General features: G+C 31.2%; 2 protein-coding genes across 3 annotated transcripts; both read right to left on the bottom strand.

Annotated features, from left to right (window-relative positions):
- Positions 1 to 3,642: 3,642 nt before the first annotated feature.
- On the bottom strand, positions 3,643 to 12,098 carry LOC123229505 (protein PSK SIMULATOR 1). The gene is made up of 13 exons (XM_044655364.1): positions 11,823 to 12,098; positions 10,990 to 11,552; positions 9,952 to 10,277; positions 9,730 to 9,822; positions 9,537 to 9,627; positions 7,092 to 7,185; positions 6,427 to 6,524; positions 6,084 to 6,153; positions 5,310 to 5,413; positions 4,973 to 5,089; positions 4,771 to 4,847; positions 4,507 to 4,551; positions 3,643 to 4,422 (listed from the first exon to the last, which is right to left on the bottom strand). The coding sequence occupies exons 2-13, from the start codon at positions 11,302 to 11,304 to the stop codon at positions 3,906 to 3,908; spliced, it is 1,947 nt and encodes a 648-aa protein (XP_044511299.1). The 5' UTR covers positions 11,305 to 11,552; positions 11,823 to 12,098; the 3' UTR covers positions 3,643 to 3,905.
- A 6,133-nt stretch (positions 12,099 to 18,231) lies between these two features.
- Positions 18,232 to 23,087, bottom strand: LOC123228626 (protein-tyrosine-phosphatase PTP1). 2 transcript variants are annotated; one of them, XM_044654060.1, is made up of 8 exons: positions 22,614 to 23,085; positions 22,442 to 22,524; positions 21,832 to 21,972; positions 20,993 to 21,127; positions 20,178 to 20,326; positions 19,947 to 20,088; positions 18,832 to 18,920; positions 18,232 to 18,645 (listed from the first exon to the last, which is right to left on the bottom strand). In XM_044654060.1, the coding sequence occupies exons 1-8, from the start codon at positions 22,906 to 22,908 to the stop codon at positions 18,642 to 18,644; spliced, it is 1,038 nt and encodes a 345-aa protein (XP_044509995.1). In that variant the 5' UTR covers positions 22,909 to 23,085; the 3' UTR covers positions 18,232 to 18,641. The 2 variants fall into 2 exon arrangements, 1 of the variants encoding a protein (XP_044509995.1); XR_006504740.1 differs by having other exon boundaries at positions 19,947 to 20,083; positions 22,614 to 23,087.
- Between the last annotated feature and the right edge of the window lie 402 nt (positions 23,088 to 23,489).

Below are 23,489 nucleotides of genomic sequence, written 5' to 3'. Positions count from 1 at the left end.
TTTTCTCTGAACCAGACATCTATAGTCTCATCTACCCTTAAAAGTGCTTGGGAAGGTAAGGTACGCAATAGGAAGCATTTTAAAATAGGAAGTGGATTCCAAAAAAAAATTTGCACATTTGGAATTAAAAAATTCTCATGGATTTTGTGGCGTTAAAACTTTTACGTAATAACGAAAAGAAACAAAAAATGAGGTGTCTAGGGTTTTTTGTCGAACCACTTTTTTATTTTGTTTTTGCATGGTTAGAGTTAATTTCGAACAGAGCTTATTCAAATTCGAATTCAAACATGATTCAAATAAATCCGAAACAAGCTAACCAATATTTTTTAGCTCGAGTTCGAGTTTCAGTTACTCATAAAATTTACAAATTAAAAATTTTAATACAAAACAATATCGTTTTAACTAATATGTATTAAAATAATATCGTTTTAATAATTAGTTAAAATGGAGCTCGATTCAATTCAAATCCAACCCTGTGCATGGTAGTAAAGAGATGATAACTTTATGGACTATTGACAAACATGAACAAGTTAAAATTAGGTTTGGATTTGTCACCTCCTAGTTTCATTGTTCACAGAATAAATAAGTGTCCAAATTCTTTCTAAAAAAAAAAAAGAATAAATCTAAATTAGAATAAAGGGTTTATTATGGTTATAGACGCACATGTTCAAAATTTCTCTTAATAAATTTCTTACTAAGTATTTTATATAATAAAATTAACTATAAAAATAGACAGTTAGGGTAAATAGTACCAATTCTTTTCTTTTCTTTTTTTCACTTTATTAATTGCATTTCTTTTTATTAATATAAATATTAATACTTTTTTTTTCTTTTTTAATAAATCTTCATTCACATGCTACCTCAAATTAAAATGAAAAAAAAAAAAAAAGGATTTTTATTTATTGGACACGTTAGATGAGAATAAAAGATAAGTATGCTGATTCACATGATATGTTATATGGAAATGAAAAAGAATTGGATTCTAAAAAAAATTAATATTAAATATTTTTTCTCAACATGTATAATAATAAATTAATATATATATATCAATGAGAAATTTAGGTTTGATTATCCATTTATTTGGAATAATATCATTGTTGATGCCCCCTTTTATATATTAATAAAATTACATGTATAATTTTTACACAAATAACGATATGTCATTACATGATTAAATATTGTTTTATATTTAATTTTTAATTATCTAATTATATAATAACACATTATTATTTATGTATATAATATTATTTTTTTATATATTTTATGACATTTTTTTAGGTTAATTTTCTTTAGAAAATAAGATTAAGAATATTATATTGGAAGGTTCCAAAAACACCACTGATAAAGGATTCTCAAAAAAGGCTATATATTATTTAAGAGACCGAATGGATTAGATTTTATGTATGTTTTAGAAACTCATAAAAAAACAAAAAAGGATGAATAAAGCATTTTATCATTTAGAAGGAAAAATTCTCATGGGCATTTTATCAAGATGGAGAGGAATCTTCTTGTCATTTCAGTTTTTATTCTTCTTGCCACTTTGAAATTGGCTCTTACTGTTGAATTATTTCAATTTTATTTTATTTTCTTTCTTATTTCATTATTTCTCATCAAATTCAATAAAACAAACAAATTTAAAAGACATAAATATCCTAAAAGCAATTATCAAAGAGAAAAAATTAATAATTTTTTGAAAAAAAAAAAAAAGTTCATCTATTTAGTAGTACCCTTTTTCTTAGAGTTATAAAATTATCTTGAATAAAATCTAATTTTAGAAATTTTATATTAAATATGTTTATATTTTGTTCGACCAATGTGAACAGATAAATAAGACATAAAATTGAAATTGATTACATCGATGCTTCGAAAAATGGTTAAATGGATAACAAATTTTCATATTTTATGTTTTAATAAATTATCCATTTGTTAATTTTATTAAAAAATAATTAAAATTTGTATTAAATTCATTGTTGAAAAAAAAAAAACTCAAATTAGATAACACTTTACCCAAAAATCTTGTTAAATAATTTTTTGTAGTTTTAGTTTATATTTATTTTAATTAAAAATAATAAAATATTGTACTAGTACGAGTATAAATAAAATTGTCAATAATGGATAATTGTATTCGTGGGTGAACTATAATTTTTATAATAAATTAGGGATTTTTTTTAAATTTTAAAAATTCAATATGTCCCACAATAGTTTCTAAAATTATAATTATACCCTTAAAAACTAAATAAAATGTAACAAATTAAGAGTATAAATATTATATTATACACTATTAGAGATATAATTATTTACAAAAAAAATATGGGGTGAATATGATAATTTTCACAACAACATAAAGAAAATTATTCATTTACCCCTAATAAGTTTTAGAAAATAAAATTTACAGTCTTATAATATTATATTATTGATAGTTTTATTTGACATGAGTGATATTGTAATATTTCAAACGTCAAGGATAACATGCCTGTTAATTACATTCTTATTATATTATTTGGATAAAATAACATAAATATATTCTGACTGTTAAAGTTAACAATTGATTTTAATAAATAGGTGGAAAAATAACATTTCCAAACTTAAAAGATGGAAATCTGTAGTTTTTATGAAACCTGCCTTGGAAAAAGGGTACAAATTATTTCTTGAAAAATTGAGGGTTGAATAAGATATTGGTAAAAACATAAAATGGATAGCTGCGATAAAATTGGAAAATACAACGCTCGCATGGACCAGAAAAAAGGGCTAAATCCAGTGAGGGCCGATATCTGTCATGCACCAATGGCAACACCAACAGCCCAATAAACGGTGCCAATGAGTTTATTGTATTTTTATTTTAGCCTCTCACTCTGGTCCAATTTTATTATTAAGTACAGGGATTTATGTCCAAATTGTAACAGATAAAATTGGGGGCAAGAGTCTGTATCTGTGTGCTTTGAAAAATGAAACAATTGCAACATGAGATGAGAGGTATTTGAAACAACACTAGGTCTAAACAAAGTTCACCAAAACTTTAAGAGCCAATCTTCCTTGCTGCTAAAGGATTCAACCAATGTTTTTGAAATAGGACGGGATATCAATCTGATGGCAGAGCCACGGAGGTGCTCCGGTCCAACCAATGACCTATAGTTAGATCGATTAATTATTTAAAATTAATATACAAAACAATTTTATATAATTTATCATTAATATATAATCTATACTATTTTATTGCCAAAAACAAATTTAGTTTAATGGTATATATATTCAATATGGATAATTGATATTTAGGTTCAAAGTCTCAATAAAATTTTTTTAAAAAAATTTGGCTTTTTATGATGATCAAATCAAACTCTGTTTTTTTATCTAGTCCAACCATTTAAACCGTCCAATCCAACTCTAAAAACAATTTTCAAGAGAGCTGAAACTATTTTAATTGGCAGACACCCGGTGAGACAACTTATTTCTCAAAGTTACCCCGGCGTTGAAGAGTCGTCCATCTTTAAAAACTGACAAAATGAATGAGACTTCTGCCGTCCTTGGCAAGGTGATGAACCATAGCTTTAATTGAAAGCTTTGAACAAAACTTGAGATGGAAATGATCCATTATGGAAATTTAGCTTTTGTGAGATCAAAACTATAACCAAATTGAGAAAAGTGTGACCAAAAGGCTGCTTTTGATTATTATAAAAAGCAACTTAAAGCATTCTGTACATACAATAACTAAAACTACTGAAAGCTATATAGCTTTTGGTATCCATTCATTCCAAGCTTTTAAAACAATAAAATTCCCCTTCAACAATACTTTCTCACCTCAGATTTCCACATACAAAAACTAACGACTCTGATCACTTACCATAGATTCAAATAACATGATTCAAGAAAAGTTGCGCTAGACAAACCTTTCTTGCATCATGACATTATTATAAGCTTCGTATTGTGTCCACTCGATCAATGACATCCAAGGCTTTGATGCGATCGATGTCAAAATCAATGACAGGAACAGACGAAGGTCTTCGAATTGGAAAGGGGTCTTTCTTATTGTCACTTGTTGGGGAGTGGCTGTTGCTCTTAGTCAATCTATGGTGCTTGCTTAACCTGGTTTTGGCAGTGTCAAACTCTTGGCTCTTACTTATTCCCGGTGTCTTTTTCCTTTTACTTACGTCGCGAAGCATTTCTTGATCTTCAACTGTCAACACGGGCGATGGGGGGTGGAGCTTATTCGGGGATAACTGTATTGCTTTCTGGTTCGGGGATCGAATTGGCGATTTGACAGGAGATCTTATTCCTCCATTGCTAGCCTTCACTTGTGTAACAAGGTAGTGCAGCCATACCACCAGTTCAAGAATAAATCCTTCAGTTTTATCCTTATCTGCATGGTGTAGTGTCTCAATCCTGAGCAAGTCAGTCTGGCCAGCAGGTTTCCGATTCACCTCAGAACTGTGCAAATTCAGTCACAGAACCCTTCGCTAAATAATATTGACAAATAAATAAATAAATAAAAAGCAAATAAATACAACCCACCCTGTGTTTGCCCATTCTCCAACCCAACCAAATCCATGATGAGCCCTGGTTGGACGAAATTGCAAAAGGGAAAAACATGGATAAGTAATAGATAGACAAACTTGTAAGAAGAAAAACTCAGCTCGTCCATCATAAAAGCCACAGTTGCAAGGGATTTATTTAATCACTAACACTACATAAGAAACAGGGAAATTAGGTAGCAGATATAAATACAACCCAGAAGGAGAAAATTATGGAGCTATATGCTGGACTGAAAATCCTTACTTAGTTGTGTTATTGGCAATAGGAACAAGCCACTGCAGAGTTTTCTCCATTTCTGCCTTAATTTGTTGGACAGTAAGCTGCAAGAACAGCATTTGAACAGAATAATTATCTATAAGAGAATGGCTGGAAAATGAGGCATTCACTATCACAAACATAAAAGATAGAAATCAGTTGATAAATGTTGAAAATATCAATCAAATACCTCTTCCTTAACCCGGAATGACTGTACTTTGGTGCGCAAGGCTGACTTTATATTAGGAGGCAATCCTTGGTACAGAGCATCCCTTGTGTTTGGTGGCACAGAACTTGATCGAGACACCTGATAAAATTCAGAAAATGTTAACACACAACCACCCCTCTTCTATGAACACCAAGAAAGTAAAAAGCCACAATATGCAACACAATAGAAGAGAAGGTCAAAGAAGATATAAATCTGTGTGATATAACAAACTCATAAGAGAATCAATTTATAAATCTGTGAGAAATAACAAAGACATAAGAGAATCAATTTACGAATCTGTGTGAAATAACAAACTCACAAGAGTATCAATTTGAGTGATAATGTTTGCATAATGCAAGGCAAGTCCTGCAGAACCCAACTTCTTCTGACTGCTTTGAGAACCTTTTACCGGTTTATCACCATCTGCAAGGTCACAGGAAAGCATCATAAAAACTCCCCTTAATTAAACAGCCCGATGAGTAATATATACGGTATATCCTACATAGTTTATCATTGTTGAAGGCCATAATAGTAAGACAATAAAAAGACATAAATCAATGAGAAGATTGAAAAATTTATGTGGAAGGGAAGGTTATTATCTAATAGATTGGTCAGGATTCTAATGAAGGTTAGGAAGAGATTAGATTAGAAATGTATTCAGAGGGACACTGAAAATAAGGAACTAATAAGTTCGGTGCTTCACCAAAAGCTTCAATTTCTAAGTCACACAATGTTTAATTACACTTTACGAATATAAAATTCATAGAGCAAATAATCTAAGAACTGCAAATGAGGATGTTGACTTCAAGGAAACCCCTAAGTCAAATGATTTTCCCTCAGCACTCAACTAAAACTTAATCCCCTATTCCCCTTTAGGCTAAGAACAGCAGACAAATAAAATCTAAAAACTCCATGGGTACAAACAATATAATGACTCCTACTAGATATATGACTACATGGATTTGTCTGTCCTCTTTAATAACATTTTCTATCGTTCCCCCTTAAATAAGCAAATAAGAAAAGAATAAATTAAAAGAAAACAAAAAAGTCTACCAACAACTTCATAAACTCAATTCAGTGTACATATTCTCACCAGCACTACCAAAGGCTTCATGAATCTCTAAATGCAAGAAATGGACAATGTCTACAAGCTTCTCCATCACCTGTGAATGCAAGAGATTAGGCATGTCTTCTTAAAAACAAAAAAAAGTAATATACAAACTTTTGGAGAGAGAAAAAAAGAGTTACTGTCAGAGTAAGCATGCAGAAAGATGCAGTAAGCAATGTCCAGAATAAAAGGTGTACTGTAGACACAAAAATGCAGGTGAAGAGAAAGCCACTAACAAGACTCTGTCATACACATTCAGGAAACATGAAACTGACCCATTTCTTTCAATATGCAACAAAAAAGTACACAAAACAATAATGTTGATTACCTCTTCCAAAATCCTGGACCAAAGAGACTTCTTTTGCAAACTTCTTACATGCTTCTTTTGACTCTTTAACTCAGCTCTCAAGATTGCCATGCTGTCTCCTACATGTTAAACAAACATATAGATAAAATGAAACTCAATTATTTCATGTAATATATTCACAAAGATGACAAAAAAAGTGTGTTAAACCAGGCTCATCCTCCATATTTTATTCAGAATTTAAGTGGGATCTCACTAGAACCGGGTAGTATTCCAAACCTTAGAAGTGTCATAGCCTCAACTCATGCCTGGCTAAACATTAAGACCAGAGGTAAAAAGCTGGCTTACGTCACACAAGGAACTTAATGTGATGTGTGCAGGGACAGCAGAGGTGAAAGCAAAATTAGGAGGAATGATGATTATAATACAGTTCCAGTAAATGCTAATAATAACAAGCTAGGCAGAAGGACAGAGAAGGTCCATGACACTTAAAATCGAAGGAGATACAATAAATTAGCTAGGCCCAATGATTATAGCAAGTAAAAGAATGGTCTCCTAATGCATATATGGGTCATCAATTTTTACACTGCCATCATGCAAACAAGGATTAGAAGCAACTGTGTCAAACTAGAAGACCAATATATTATTCTAAATAACATTTGTAAATGCATATCAAAGCTGAAATTTACCTCTTTGAGTGGCATTTGTATTATCCTCTTCCTGAAGCTTACGTCTATAATCTTGTTCAAATCTGTCCAAGGCATGCAACTCATGATATAATTCCTGTGACAGAACAAAATAGACTCTCCTTTAGCAACGCTACTAGCCATAACATTCATGCAGTGTCAAAAAGATAAGTACATTTGTTTCCCCCTTTGATTTTGAGAAGTTAAAAAATGAAACATAAATGAATGGACCAGTATCACTTTCAACTCTAAAGTACATAAAATAATATATACATTCACTTGGAGAGCCTCTCAGTCACATTTATTCACTATGAAAGGCTTAAAGCACACCCAAATTGATTATCAGAGTACTCTTCTTGAGTTCAACGTGCTGAAAAAGGTGAAACTGTCCAGGACAACTTGACATTATAGTTTACAAATCACCAGCAACAAACCTTCCATTTCTGTATTCTACATTGGATTGATAAAGACACATAAAGCTATGAATAAATGTATTCAACTGCAGGTTGTTAAATGCCTAGAATGTATCTGAAATATTTTCGTATCAAGGTAACAAAATCAATATCATTTTGTTTAACCACAAATCATTTTAATAAAATGACTTATTCTCCCAAATGATTGTGAATTGGCGAGGTATTCAATTTAACTGAATTAAGACAAAACCGGAAACTAGTTTTTAAATTATTTTCTTTTACTTCTAATAATAAACAAAAACATTTATCAAGTAAGAAAGAATAATTTGAGGAAGGGAACATTGTGAAGTAAAATAGAGCCCTTCCGTATTTGGTCATTAGAGATTATATGGACATCAAACACAAACGGATAGAATTAAAAAATGGCATCTTATGGAACTATGAAAAGCTCTTGGAAATTTCTATCTGAGGGATATGCTACATTCCTGAACCGTATAAAGCTTGAAGGGACCCATGTAAACAATCTGATTTTGGGAAGACAGACGTATTCAAGATCACTTGTTTCTCTTCACTTCTCCCCATTTTATCTAGCAGCAACTAATAACCAGTTTGAGCTCATAGTCCCTGCCATTTGACCTGGGCCTAGTTATTCAACTTTAAAGAAACCTCAATGATTGAGAAGTTAACTGAACTTTCAGATCTGATGGGGTTAATGGGGCAAGTAAGCCATAGATTATACAAAAGAATATAGAAGAATTTCAAAGTAGGAGATTTTTCCATTACTCATGTAAAACTTATGTCAGGAGTTGTCTGAGGAAAATGAGATATTCATGCAGTTCGACTCACTGTGGAAAGCAAAAATGCCACCCAGAACCCAATTTCTTGCTCAGAATTTTGATCATGAAAAAATCAACTTAACAGATATTGTGCAAAGAAAGTATCCTAGCATCAATTTATTCATCATAGTGTGTTATACAGAAAAAGCCCTGAAGCATGAGATCACTTATTTTTACGTGGAACTATGGCTAAATTTTTTGCAGGATAATATCTAGGAAGCTAAAATAAGTTGAGGTATACCCAGTAAATGGCCATCCACAAGATCCCAAAATCTAGAAAAGCCTAGAGTTCCCGCAGAAGTTCATAGACAGCCCCCTTGATTTTAAAGGGCAGCATCACAGGCATTTGCCCTTTGGTGCAGATACAAGAGGATGTCCTGGAAAGGAATAACCATTGCAGTACTTAAATTAGTTAATCAACTGTATTATTCAGATTAGAAATTTCCCTGTGGCATGAAGTAAGCAGTTTGCACCACAACCGAAATAAAAAATGGTGCACGTGAATCCTTCATAAAGGTTGGCTGGGTGGTGAGATGCAAAGGTGTTTGTCCATGTTGCTTAATTGAGTGAGGAAGGATAAGTTTTCAGTCCTTGTATCTAAGTCAAATCAAGAGTAGTTTTTTTTTTCTGGTTTTCCTTTCTTTTCTATATTTTAATTAATAGTTAGGAAAAGTAATTTGGGAAAACAGTATTATAGTTTCAAATGCAACACCTTCTTAGTTTCTGCAAGGCACAATTAGAAATTTGTCAGAAAATGTACTATGGGAGAACCACTATTGTAGTTTCACAAGCAACACCCTCTCAACCTCTAGTAGCATTGTGATACTAGTTAAACAATATGCAACTAGACAATGAAGTTGTGACTCAAATGTCATGGAACAAGATGATGACAGCAAATCACAAATAGTGTACACAGCAGTTTCAAATTAGTTATCAGAACAAAAAACTCAACGAATTTTAAAAAGCTTTGCACTCTTGCAAGAATAGATGATAGAAATTAAGAAAAGATGACTACAAGAAAACATCTACATGACATGTATAAGTTCATCCATGGCCTAAGGTCTGATATATTCCAGCATGAAAAAAGAAGTCATAATTTCCAGTTCTCTGTAAAGGGACTACTACAGCCACATAATTTTATGCAGACTGCAACTTAGCAGAGTAGCTTTATCAATCAAACAATCAAGTAAAATACTCACAGCTGTGTATTGAACCATAGTAAGTAATTGTTGCATTATTGCCTCTGCTTCTTCCTTCAGTTGCTTTTGTGGTGTAAGTTCAGAACCCAGCCTATGAATCCAAAGAGGTAATAGAATGCAATATGAGATCCTTACGTGAAATGTTATAAAGAGTACTAATAAACTAAAGTAGACAAGATGCTGTTAATATTACTTTGCAAAATATCGGTCCAAGTTGTGCAACTGAGGATCTTTGCAACGATTTCCAAACCGTACAACTTCTCCAGAAAATACTTTCAATTCTTCTCTGTCACAACGGTAGAACAAAATGATTTATATTTTCCTTTTTAAATATTAATAGTAAATATAACCAGCAGTAAAGCTCATTAATTAGAGAAACTTCTGAAAAGATATAGCCTTCTTTGGCCTTATCCACCTCTTATCTGCAGCAGCAATCCTTAAGAGTTCATCCATATCTCTGGATATTAAATTTTGAACCCCATCTGATGGAAGCACAACCTCTTTTAAATGTCTAATGTTTTCCTTTGAAAGGGACTGCATTAAATTGGCACCCTTGACGATTGTGTTTGCAACTTCGAAAGCCAAGATTGAAATTTTATTTCCCTTTGTTGTCACCCCAGATGTAAATCCACTGTTGATGTTCAAATTGGTCATGCTACTACCAAGAGTGTCCAAGACATCAACTGCCTTCCCAAACCCAGCAGTACCTGCTCTGCCCAAAAGAGAACTCACTCCGGAAACCTGTAAGACAGAAGCAACCAATTTTTGCATTCAATACCATAGTGAACATCATATTATACAAGCCATCAATATATAAAATTGAGAGATTAATGATTATAAATCAAAACCAATCAGAAGTATCAAACAAACAGAAGAAACCATAAAGAAAACCGCGGCAAACATGGAAACATTAGAAAATAATAGAGTCAGTATACCATGAGCATGAAATTAATATTGATAAGCAACTAGTGAGGTAAGCAAGTTTAAATAATCATGAGCAATTTTGCATAAAGTGGCGGCTCTTTACACTTAAACCCAGGCTCTTATGCTCGCAAACAGAAGGCTTTTACTATTAAACCAGGCAAGACACAACTTATCAATTTGTGTAAGATAGATTGTTCTTTAAATTGGCTCAAATTGACAAGATGAGACCAAGAATGTTTGATTTCAATAAGCCATAATCAAACAAATAGCATATTTAACCAACAGCTCTTTGGGACCTGCTTAACCAAAACTGGATACTAAAATTTTAGTCCCAAATCTAATTGTGATTTAGCACAGACAGATAAGCATTCTTAGTGGTATACAGTATTAAATATTGCATCGTTTCAGCATCCTCATTTCAGTAGCTTGAAAGCTCAGTAACATTATGCAGTTTCAAACACAACCAACAACAGCAAACATCTAGCAACCTTCTCATGCCATCAATAACCAACATAAAGCTAGGACATACCTTAGCAGCAGCAACCTGCTTAGATCTGGTTGATTTGTGAGATAGAGCCCTTGGCAAGCGAGGAATCCCATCATTTATGTCATCTGGATATGCCCCATATTGAACTGCACTGCTTCCCGCAAAGGAGAATGGTTCTCTCAACTGTTTATCATCAACACTCTCCCCTACTGGAGACGGAGTAGAATTGCTATTTACTTTCAGTTCACGGGACTGATAAACCAATGCAGACCCGTGATTAAAATGACCATTAACACTCGGAAAGCTTTCACCGGGAGCATTATCTACATTCGCACTCCTCGAGCAAAGCCCTCCCATTGAGTTGATCAAAGCGATTATAGTTTCTATCTTTGCCCCAATTTTTCCATACAATAGCCAAACTATTTGAATATCTTACAAGCCCTTTACTAAACTAAAATTACCTGAAAAAACTAACCAAAAGATTGATCTTCCTCACACTAGAAATTGAATCACAGCAGTTCAAATCAAGTCCCATCAAAAATACCAAAGCAACAAAAATTCTGATCAGTGGTAAACCTCCAGTCCATCAACACCAAAGCAACAAACTGTAAAAACCAAAACAACCCGCAAATCAAAATTACTTAGTCAACAGAAAAGAGTCAAACTTTGGACAAATAAACAACACCAAGTTTAGAAAAAATTAACTTTAATTTGACTAAAACAGAAACAAACCCAGACATAATAAACAAAAAGCAAGGTTAACAAAGAACAAAAAGACGAAAACTTGCGATCATTACACAGAAGAAGGCTGAAAACCCACACGGGAAACAATTAAAACAAGGAATAAAAAAGGCTGTATGAATAGAAAAGCTTACAAGGAAGTAGATCTGTGAAGAAAGAGAAATGAGCAGTTGGGGAAGGGCGTGGGCAAGTGAGAGGAGACTTTGACGGTATCAGCCAGTCTCTCTCTCGCTCTCTAAGGAGCAGTGAGTGGCAGAGAAAACCCAAAAACAGGAACAAAAAGATGGTCAAAAACCCCAAAGCCAAATCAAACTCTCATAACATTCACAAACACTTTTTCTGGTTTTCTCTTTTTTCAAAAGAAAATGGTTTCGTTTTTGTTAACCAGAGAAGGGTGTTGTGCTCCTGAAGACTTACACACTCACCACTTTTACCAATGCACATTTCGGGGGTTTCCCAATCCCACTCGTAATCGTTGGCGCGTACGTCACGTGCTTGTTTTAGAATTCTAATTTGTTGCATTGCATCTCGATATAAAATTGGCTTAACTAGAAAAATGAGAAAATAAATTGATTTATTTAAGAAATTAATACCCAAAGGGGGATAGTTTATGAATTTAGTTAAGAAAAAAACATTTTAATTTCAATTAATATAAATATACTTTTTTTAAGAATTAATGATATAAAAAATTTAATAATATTTTTCAATATAATGATGTAATAATTAAAATTTCTTCTTATTTTATTTTTAAAATACATGTTTTATAAAATAAAATACAAAAAATAATGTTTTTAATTAATAATATTACCAGATTTTCTTTTCTATAATTTATTTTTATACCTAAAATTTAAGGACTAGGTCATTTTATGAATTCATAAATCTCATAAAAAAAAAAAATTATTATTTTATCATACTTGAGAAAAAGATTAATGTCATTAACCCTTTTAATACCCAGTTAACCTTAATTGGATAATTTGTGGTTACAAATAGTTATAGAAAACAGGACTCCTAGTTCTCTAATTGAATGTTAATTATGTTCATTAATTAAGCTTCAGTGAATTTACCTGACAAATTCTTAACATAAATTACAATTAAATGCAATAATTTTACTTACCGCTAATAACAGACACTAAATAATATAAACGCCAAAGGACTTATTCTCACTCTAGTATTAGTGTTTTCCTGAATTTTCGTCTATTAATTTTAAAAATCTTAAACACTCATTTATATAAATTTGTTATTTAGTAAGAGTATTTAAAAAACTAAAAATTTATCATATTGTTCCTCTAAATTTAAAAATCTAATAATTTTCCTCTACTTTCTAACCCCAAGGTTTGAAAAATCATCATTTTTTCTGTAGGATTTTCATCTCCTCTCTCTAGTTACAACCCCTTCTATGGTTGTTGGCCTTTTCTTTCCCTCTTAGCTTCTCTCTACCTTTTGGTCTCTCTTGACAATCTTTTTGTCGTCTTTTTCTCAAGATCAAGATCAAGAGATAAGTCAATTGGGAGGGAGAACACCGACGACTAGAGAAGGGATTATCACTAAAGACTGGACATCGAAACCCTAAAAGGGAAATGATGATTTTTCGAACCTTGCATAGGGATGAAAAGGAAATTGTTAGATTTTAAAACTTAGGAGAGAAAATACAGTAAATTTTTTTGTTTTTTAAATATTTTTATTAAATAATAATTTTATTTATTATACTAACTATAAAAATTAAAATATGAGTGGGTATTTAAAATTTTCAAAATTAATAGACAGAAATTTGAAAAAATACTAATCTTTGAATGAGAATAGGTCTTTTGGCCAAATATAAATTTAGAGCAATACATACATTCAAATAATACATTTTCATGGATACTGACTGGACATTGTAATGTAATAGATGTCAATGAAACAAGGCAAAATATAGGAGATGCAAAATGTGCATCATATGACTCAGAATGAGACAGATAAAAGAATAAGGCAAATTTGAATAACCCTATGAACATTCACACTGTAATTTTGGCCCACACACCAATTGACATACCACAGACATGACAGGATTGCTGAGTCTAATAACTTGCCGCTCCTGCTAAGTAGGCTCCCTTTCACTGTCAATCACACAAATTTTTGCATAATTAATAATATATCATCATGTGACCAGATAATTTTAAAATTTAAAATAAAATAATATTCAATCATTCGGTAATTTATCATTCAATAATATATCACTGTTTAGATATAAATTTGAATACAACTCTTTTTTTTTTTTTTTCAGTGTGACCAAAATAATATTACAAGAATGAGGTCACTTATAATTATTCAAATTGAAATTATATATTTGGGTAGGGGTGGTGGTCAAATTTCTAGTCGTATCATATACTCATCTAAGTAGATCCGAACCGTTGACTAGATGCCCTAAATGTGAATGCCGTCCAATAGTTAGACTTCTTAGTTATAGGGGTGCTCTTGTTTTCAACAAGACCAAGTCAATTAGACTTTATTGGTTTTGGGTTGCCTTTTCAACTGCACTTTCAATCGTATTCGTATAAAAGTATTTATTATTTTTCAGTTTGGGAAATTATATTATGGGTAATTAAGTAGAAAAACCATTTTTAGAAAGTGGATATAGAAATAACTAAGAATTTTAGGGTTGAAATATGTGATTAACTAATATAATTAAATACAATGTTACCTTCATCTCTAATTTTCCAACAAAAGCATAAAATAAATAAGAGATTATCAATAAAATAATCTCGATATTATCTTCGATTTTAATAATTAAAAAATAATTTTTATTTATTTTTTAATTAAAAATAATAATTTTAACAAGTTGGTATGTTTAGGGTTTAGTATGACACAACTCTATATATATAAGATCATGACATAGGTTGATCTTTTAGTACGAGTTGACCTAGCACGAAGGCTTGCGACTGTACAGGCTTAATTACCACCAATTGTGTACAAAAGTGGTATTATATGTGAAAACAATATGACTAAGAGAGAGATACATACCTTTGAGATGCATCATGCACTCAATGTCAAGAAGCATTAGTTACCTTTTTCAATTCAGTTCAAGCGTGCACAATAAAAATAGTGACACTAACTAATTTTCCTCACGTTGTTAGCAAAATGCATCTTGTATATGTCTAAGGCAAAGGTTATTTTATAATGGTGATCTAATTAACAATTATGTAGCTATGGGTACGTGGTAATTGAAAGACTACGTTTGATTTTTCCCAGTGACCAAGGTATCAATATTAGTTAGCCCAAAGTCCAAATAGCAAAGTACGCAAGGCATACAAATAGTAGGCATCTAGGATGTCGATTATTGTTACAAAGGCATCAAATATGCTAAGTAAGCTTAAGTTTTAGTCATATGGGATGACATTGCCTATACATAGAGGGCACAAGAGTGTAGAGATGAGATAGATGGGCATAAGAGATGAGATGGATGGGAATAAGAGAATGTTGAAGAGACTCCACTAGTAATCACAACATAAGTTAGATATGGAACACCAAATTATAAGATATTATGTGTAAAGCGTCGAGATATCACCTACTTATTGGGTGATTTTCACTCATATGTTTCTTTTTGTGGTTTTACAAGTAGACGAAGTGAGTAACGAGATATGCAAGGAGTCAGCAATCTAGCTCAAGCTATTGCATAAGGTTTATGGGTAATTTTGTCATTTTCATTTTTATGTTGACTTTCATGTATTTACCTTATAGTGGAAATGAGGTATTTCAAATACTCAGGATGTATGAATTTACGATTAATATTTATTAACAAGGTATTTCAATTGATAAGTGTAACACTTTTTTGTATGCATTTGTAGTTAAATATTTATTATCATATTTATTTCTGTTGTAACAGAGTAAAAGTTCAAGTTCGACATGTCTTTTTGAGTTTATATTCCGTTTAGAGATATTCATTTAAAGAAGGATATTACATTTATACATACTGCATATAAACTATGCAAAGTGAAAAACATCAATTACCCCTATTATGTGTAATGATATCACAATAAACCACCATTACTGCAGTGAAATTCATAAGCATAGTGAAGCATCTCTAATGGATGGCCATATGTTAATTACCCCGGCTGTATGTATTGATATTGCACTAAATCATCCTATATGTGTAATAAAATAACAATAAACCTCCCAATAAGCGTAGCTAAATTTCACTTTCTCCCTTGTATGTGTAATTATATTTCAATAAATACCCATTATGTGCACTATAATCACAATAAAACCCCATCATGCACACCCTCAATTTCACATTGAATAACATATGTGTATCAAAAAAAGTCAATTAACAATTCAAAAAGGTTGCCTAATTAGTCTTAGAATTGATTAAATCTTGAGCAAATATGTTCCACTTTCTCATTAGCATTCAAATTAACATATTAATCATCAACACAACAATCAAATTCAAATTCAAACCCTAAAAGAGGACCTTTGTTGAAAAACCTTAGCCCAAGCACCCAAACACAACAAAAATGAAATATGTATAATGGAAGCAAGAACCATGACCAGAACAAACAAGTTGCAAATGGATTTTTCGAAATGAGAGAGAATAAATGAAAATTCACTTTATATATATATATGTGTGTGTGTGTACTATCTAACTCGAATTTAATGGTTATATAGGTATAACCCTAATATGTTGGTTATTTTTGTATTCATCCCTAAAAGGTGACTAATTAATTAATTACCTTATATTATATTATCTCAACCGTTTCTTCTTATTTGTAATTATTTTTAAAAAATCTAAAATCATTTTTATAATTTGGGGTTATGAGGAATAACAATGAAAATTTATTAAATTACTTCATTGTGATTATTAATGTATTTGAATGATTCACATTGTATTTGTTTCAACCTCAACCATTTACCATATCTTGAATTAATAATTTGAAGTATTAATTATAATTTTTGTTCTATACATCTTGAAAACCAATACTTTTTAGTCTATATTTATTAACTCCCATTTTTAAGGAAAGCTTGTAAAATAGTGTTCGGATGTTGAAAATCACACCAACAAAAAGTACAATGAATCATAAGTATTATATTATACAAGTGATTAAAAAAAAAAACAATAAAATTGTGATAAAAAAGAGTGACATTTTTAAGGTGATTTAACCTGTAACTCAAAAACCTATATTTAACGTTATATTATTAGTGTTTAAGTTTACTCCCCATGACTCTATTTATTCTTTAATTTATAGGACAAGAAGTAAGATACAAGTGTATGCATAGTTGAATGTTATAATCTTTGCACAATAAGTTTAGGCAAATATACTTGTTAAGGAAAATGAATAATTATGTGTTCTGGTTTTGGTAAGATGTGACCCTTATTCCATAATAACGATGGATGAAAAGAGCATTTTAAAGAGAATGTGGGGAACGGTTGTAATTTCCAAGAATTTCTTCTCTCTCACTCTGTATAGGTCATTTGCTTGCATTATGACATAGGAATACATGTTGATGATATAATTAGCTACTACATATAGTTCGTATAGTCAGTTGTTATATAAAAACTAATCATTAGTTTGATATCACTTTTGTGAGTTTGACTAACGAGAAGTTTACACACAATTAAGTTTTAAATTAACCTAAAATAATATGAGCAGAAGATATTAAATATTCAAATTAACATGACTATATTTTCTTAGATTTTTATATTGTTTTATAATAATTCTATTTCAACAATAACTTGTCTCAACGTTTTTCCAAATTTAATATAAAGTAGAAGCATCTACTTCAATAATAGTTAGGGCTCAATTTTATTAAGCCCAAATTGGGGGCCAACTTTTTTCAAATTCTCGTTATAAAGAGTGAATCTACTAGCAATTTGCGGACAAAACAAACCGTAATTTTAATAAAATTGACCCTATAATGAATTATTAATATTAACTTTAATTTCCATTCTTATATTTAAAACTTTGAAATATAATATTTTAAAAATTGAGACTTTTTTAGTCCATTTATAGTTACCAACAACTCCCTTGACATAAATTCTATTATGACATGATCTCTTTTACTTCAAGACTGTTTAGTTTTAAATATTATTTTGATAATTTATTTTTTATTTTTATATTAATTTATTTAATTTATTAATAATAAAAAATTACGATAATTTTTTATTATTAATACTAATGTAATAAGTAATATAAATAATAATTTAATTATCATTTTCATTTTAGGTATTAAAAAATTATTAAAATAATCTTGATTTTATTATAATTATATTATTATTTATTAATTTTTTGAAATAAAAATAAATTTATTTTTAATTAATATAATAAATAATATAAAAAATACTTAAAAATAATTATATTCAAAGATATTTAAATAAAATAATTTATTATTATTCTTTTATTACCTTTAACCAAACACAATAATTATTTATATTTATTAAGTTTTATCAAACATAGTAATAATTTATATTCAGTAATCTTCTAAGTAATTTATTTTAAAATTAATACTTTATTTTAATAATAAAATATTATTTAAACGAAACACCCATAAGAGATATATGCACCCATCCAATCAATGAAAGACATGTCAATGTACTCAGCTTTTAACAAGAATCATCTCCAACAATGAGAAACTAACCAATACAATTAGATGTTAAAAGTCGAAACACTGAAAAAAACAGAACCTACAGTTACACTTAAACACGATGAACTTATTGGCACTACACAACTGAGTAAGGTTCCTAAATTGCCCAGCTTGAAAATAAGGGAATGATCCTGTATCGCCCACATTTTCTCCTCATCATCAATCGAAAAACAACCGTACATCAGAGGCAAATTGAGTTGGTTGTTCAGTATCGTTATTGCTTTTGCTAGGAAATGAACATGTAACAGCAGCAGAATCGCATATTTCTGGAGATTTTCATGAAGTAACAAGACACTACACAGCTCCGACTTCTCTATCCACAGGTAGCAGTTACCGATCTAGCTGTTAAACATGAAAATAATTGCTGGATTAACAAAAGCATCAGGCATAGCAAGAATAAGGAAGATAGAACTCAAAGCGACGAACTGAAAGCAATAACATTGTCAATCTGTCAGTGCAGTCAATGAAAGGCACAGGAAAAATCGCATAAAGGTGAAAAGTGTTCACCAGAAGTATGGATAAACGTACCACTTTGAGCTGATTTGACTGTTATTGAAATCTGAGATAAGGTCTTCCAATTCATCAACTATAGCTTCATAACAGAAGACATATTGATCCTAACAAACAATGGGATAAGTGTCAACCTAGGCTTCATAAATGGGAAATCCAAGAATGTTAGAATAGCAATCTTGGCAATAAATTTCATTTTATATATACCATGCTATAATGTTTAAAAATACAATAAAATAATAATTATTATTATAACAATGATATTTCCTTAGAGCATTAATTACCACTAAAATAGAACAAATAGATGCCACTGAAGTCATGAAATATTAAATTATATAAACATTAGAACGACTAATGGTGTCATAATGGACTGGATAATGAATACTAGAAAAAAAACCCATGAACGTTTTAAGATTCTTCTAAGAGATTATGCATAAATTAAAACATATGCAAAACAACAGAGAATCCCTAGGTAGCCTCTGCAGTGGAAGGACAAACAGGTAATAAAGTTTGAAACCCTAAAACATTTCTATGGACATTTGTTTACACTATCTGGAATACATTGATAATTTAATGGTATTAATTATTCTTTAACTTCATTTAGACAATCCTTATCTTAACAAACCAACTTCTAATATAATCCCTTTTAGCTTTCATCATAGAAAATTTTCTTCATGAATACATGCATGAAGGACCCAACCCAAACTATGAAAAACAGAAACAAAAAGATTTTGAAAGCTTAAGTCTAGAAGAATTCCCATCAATAACTTTGTAAAAGGCTTATGATTTAGATAAAACACTCAGAGTGAAATATATTTGAGGGGAGTAATTTTTCTTTTCTTTTCTTTTCAATTTATTTTTTTTCCCTTTTCTATCAGCTGCCAGGATCCACAAAGGGCATTGATAATACAAGGAAATATCCTGCTGTTCATAGACAATCACTTCCATTGATTATTGAACAATTGCAGTTAGAATTGTCCACTTAACAATAACATAAATTGTGTTTAACATTATAATCTTACAGCTCTTACAAGCCCTAGAATTATCAACAAATTGAAATTGGTGATCAATAAGTTCAGATACCAACATTTAAAGAAAATGTGAATCATGAAACTGTGGAACAAAGAAAATACCATGGTTTGAACCATTCCAATTCGTTGAGACCTAAATAGTGAGACAGTATTAGCAACATCCGTGGCAGACATGTCTCCAGCAAGAATTCTCTGGATCGTATTATGAATTGTGCAGTATGTCCCAGTTCTCCCAATACCTGCACTGAGCAAGACAGATATTCTATCAGTAATGTAAAAGATGTTGTACCAAACACCATAGGGACACATTAAAGAAATAAACTTGAGCTGAACCTGCAGTGAACCACTATCGGACCAAGACTGGGTGGTACAAGATATATTCTTTTAAGAATTTCACGAACAGTCAATGTGTCCTCGGGAACTCCATGGTCAGGCCATTCAGGATACTGAATATGCAAAACAGACATCGGTGGATCTTCTGACTGCAGCAAATAAACATGATTAAGACAGGAGATAACAACTATTCTTCTAATGAAAGATAGTCTCTGCATTAAACAAATTAATAAACAAACATTTCAAGCAAGGCAAATAGCAAATTAATAACAAATTAGTTTGATAACAATGAAATTATAAACTGAAGCATATATTTGTCCTAAGGAAGATGGAGTTCTGAATCTTCTGACGCTTCTATCTAGGGTTCCTGTAAATGCATTAATGCACACATGAAACAGGAAACCCCAGGCCTCCCTTCAATTAAAGACCTTGCATACATAGATGTTAAATCAAATTTTCTCATGCTGGAAGCACTAATCTAACTGCAACTTGCTCCAAATGCACTGCAGAAGGCAGAAGGGATTATCGTTCATGAAATTCTATAACAATTAAAAATTGTCTTAGTGAGTGCCATACCCCTGTTGACAAGTATACCGAGCCCAAAGAAAGTCAGCAAAAGGTAAAGAGACGCTCTTGTATTGTCTAATTTTATAAAACAAGACACAAAAAGAGAGCATAAAAGATATTCCTCAGTATTTTCAATTTTTACACAATCCCTCTCACATGGCTCATGTTATTCATCTTGGATATGCTAGGAAATCATAAAGCATCATAAACATTTGTTAAAAGACGTTTAAATTAATAAACTGTCTTACCTCTTTGTAATTCACCTCAATGTTGCGCAATACTAATGAACTGCCAGTAGTTTTTATCCACTTAGTGGCAATACATATATTACCAAATTCTCTAGGACCATCTTCAGCTTGGAAGTAATCTCCGCATTTTACCATCTGCACATACAATTCAATATATGAAGATACCAAAACCATTGTACATAATAGGTATAGATGCATGTTTAGACATAAAAGAAAAAAACAAAAGGCGGAGATATATGAGCAGATATATTTATTAAAAAATAAAAGTCTACAATAGGAAACAATCAGAGACAAGTTAATTAAAAAACATACTTTTACCATATAACAAAACATCCAAGAGCATGTGAGTTACAGTGCAGGGAGACAGAGATGATCCGGAGATCATTTTGCTATAAATGTGAATGGATTGGGCAAAGTGAAATAGCCATACCTCTTCTCATGCTTTTGATAATATTAGGTACGTAAATAACTGTCTTAATCCTGTTTATTTTTTAACAATAACAATCTTCCTTCTTAGCAAAACTATAATACATTACTGAATCAAGTGTCAGGTAACAAACACTTTATGAAAAGGTATTAGAACCTACAGTGGAAGGGCTCATCTTTAGTTTCTAACAGCACTCAAAAATGTTACAATTTACTATATCTCAATGTGTTATCTCCAAGTTATTAATCATGAGTTTGGCCTATTTATATCATTATGCATTCACTTAAAAAAAAAAAAAAAGGAAACTTGATTAAATGAACATATCCCAAACCAGCATCTTTATAGTAAAAAATGACATCAAAAGCAACCATTTTCAAGATGATTATATTGAAATATCAACATATTGAAATACCTTAAAATTGTCAACCAATCGAGTAAGCATCACAATGACAGGGCAATGAAACTGGATTATCATCTCCCAGAAGTCCTCGTAGGTGTGAGGCAGAGGACCTTGTGTTGCTATAAACTGAGATACCTTTTCAGAGGAAGATGTCTACATACAAAAAACATATATAAATTTCAATATCAACTAAACTAAAATTACATTAACTAAATGGTAGAAATACTGAGGTGTAGGCCTGATAACTTTACAGAACCCGTTACAACTAAAAATGCTAACATTTAACAACCATACGCTATATACTTAACTGACATTGAGCACAATTCATATTTCAATATTATGGTAAAGACCCAACAACAGTATTGTGTCAATATTTTGGTTTAGGGTAATTATATCTTCATTCCATGAAACAATGTTCTAGCTACTCTAACTAAAACAAGCAAAATATCAACCTGTAACATTACAAGCTAGCATCAAAGCAAACCCTATTTCTAAAATTGTGTTAAATATTAGCCAAATGATCATTGTTTATAACCAAAACCATGGATTCCAGTATCCTTACCAGCCCACAACAAAGCATTTCTTTTGAAAAAATTAAAAAAAAAAAAAAAAACATATCTACCGTGATGAAGCTGGCATTGATGTAGCCTTTTGCAGAAGGTCTATAATCCTTACACGAATTTAAAACAACCCGATTATCGTCAACTGTAAAAATCCATCTCAAACAAAAAATAATCAACAAAAACCAGTACTTCACAATCAAAACCTTTAAAAGAACAAGTAAAAAAACCCACATGGCAAAATGTCAGTATAGCGGTTCTTGCTGACGTTAACGCTGTTTAAAGCGACCGTACAGCTTTTCGCCATCTGGGACGGTCGAATTCGGTTGGCCTGCAAGTGGGCAAACTCTTGGGTGATTTGCTGTGGGTTGGACTCGAGCTTTTGTTTGAAGGAAGAGAGGGCTTCGGAGCAGCGAGCGAACTGATCGGGAGTGAGAGAGAGTCGGGCAGGAGAGTCAACGGGGGAAAATTGAAAACGGGTTGAAGTGGAGTGGACGGCGGTGTTGTTGCCGGCGGATGAAGAAGCCATCGCGGAGGCCGATCTCCGATGAGAACGAGGACGTTTGGAAATGAGGTTTCCCAGCTGGGTTGGTTTCGCGGAGGCGATGGTTTCGTCAGGAATGTGAGGTTCACTGGAATGATGAAAGTCGTGGATTTGGTTTGTCTTTCAGTTTCAGAAATCATTTCGCTTTAATGCTTAATATTATTTGTTAATGAATAACCATGATTATATTTATATGTTGATTTGTTTATATATTTTTATATTAATATTTTTTTAAACCTTTTACCTTTCCACAAATGGTATAATTCAATATTACAAAAAAAAATAAACCCTAAATATTTTATATTTTCAAACACACCCTAATTATTTTCTTTGTTCAATAATTGAGAGTATGAAAATCTATACTATAAATTAAAAATTAAATTAAGTGAAATTAAATTAATTATCTATTTTGCCCCTTATTAAGTAAAAATATCCGCTTTTTTTATTCTTAAACAAAAATACCAATTTTTTAAACTTTCAAACAAAAATACTCTAAATATTTTTTAAAATACCAAAACTACCATTCACCACATTTATATAAACTTTCTCACTTTCACTCTCATTAT

The sequence above is a fragment of the Mangifera indica genome, chromosome 11 (assembly GCF_011075055.1).
Source record: "Mangifera indica cultivar Alphonso chromosome 11, CATAS_Mindica_2.1, whole genome shotgun sequence".
Classification (NCBI taxonomy): Eukaryota; Viridiplantae; Streptophyta; class Magnoliopsida; order Sapindales; family Anacardiaceae; genus Mangifera; species Mangifera indica.
Note: the sequence above shows the minus strand (reverse complement) of the source record. Positions and strands in the feature narration are given on the sequence as shown.

Coding starts and splice junctions, on each gene's coding strand:
- LOC123228626 (XM_044654060.1), bottom strand. CDS start 22,908: ATGGCTTCTTCATCCGCCGGCAACAACACCGCCGTCCACTCCACTTCA. Junction 22,525..22,613: donor CTATACTGACATTTTGCCAT/GTGGGTTTTTTT, acceptor GGATTTTTACAG/TTGACGATAATCGGGTTGTT. Junction 21,973..22,441: donor TCAATGCCAGCTTCATCACG/GTAGATATGTTT, acceptor TTTTGTATGTAG/ACATCTTCCTCTGAAAAGGT.
- LOC123229505 (XM_044655364.1), bottom strand. CDS start 11,304: ATGGGAGGGCTTTGCTCGAGGAGTGCGAATGTAGATAATGCTCCCGGT. Junction 9,628..9,729: donor TTGGACCGATATTTTGCAAA/GTAATATTAACA, acceptor TTGGATTCATAG/GCTGGGTTCTGAACTTACAC. Junction 4,848..4,972: donor CATTCCGGGTTAAGGAAGAG/GTATTTGATTGA, acceptor CTGTTCTTGCAG/CTTACTGTCCAACAAATTAA.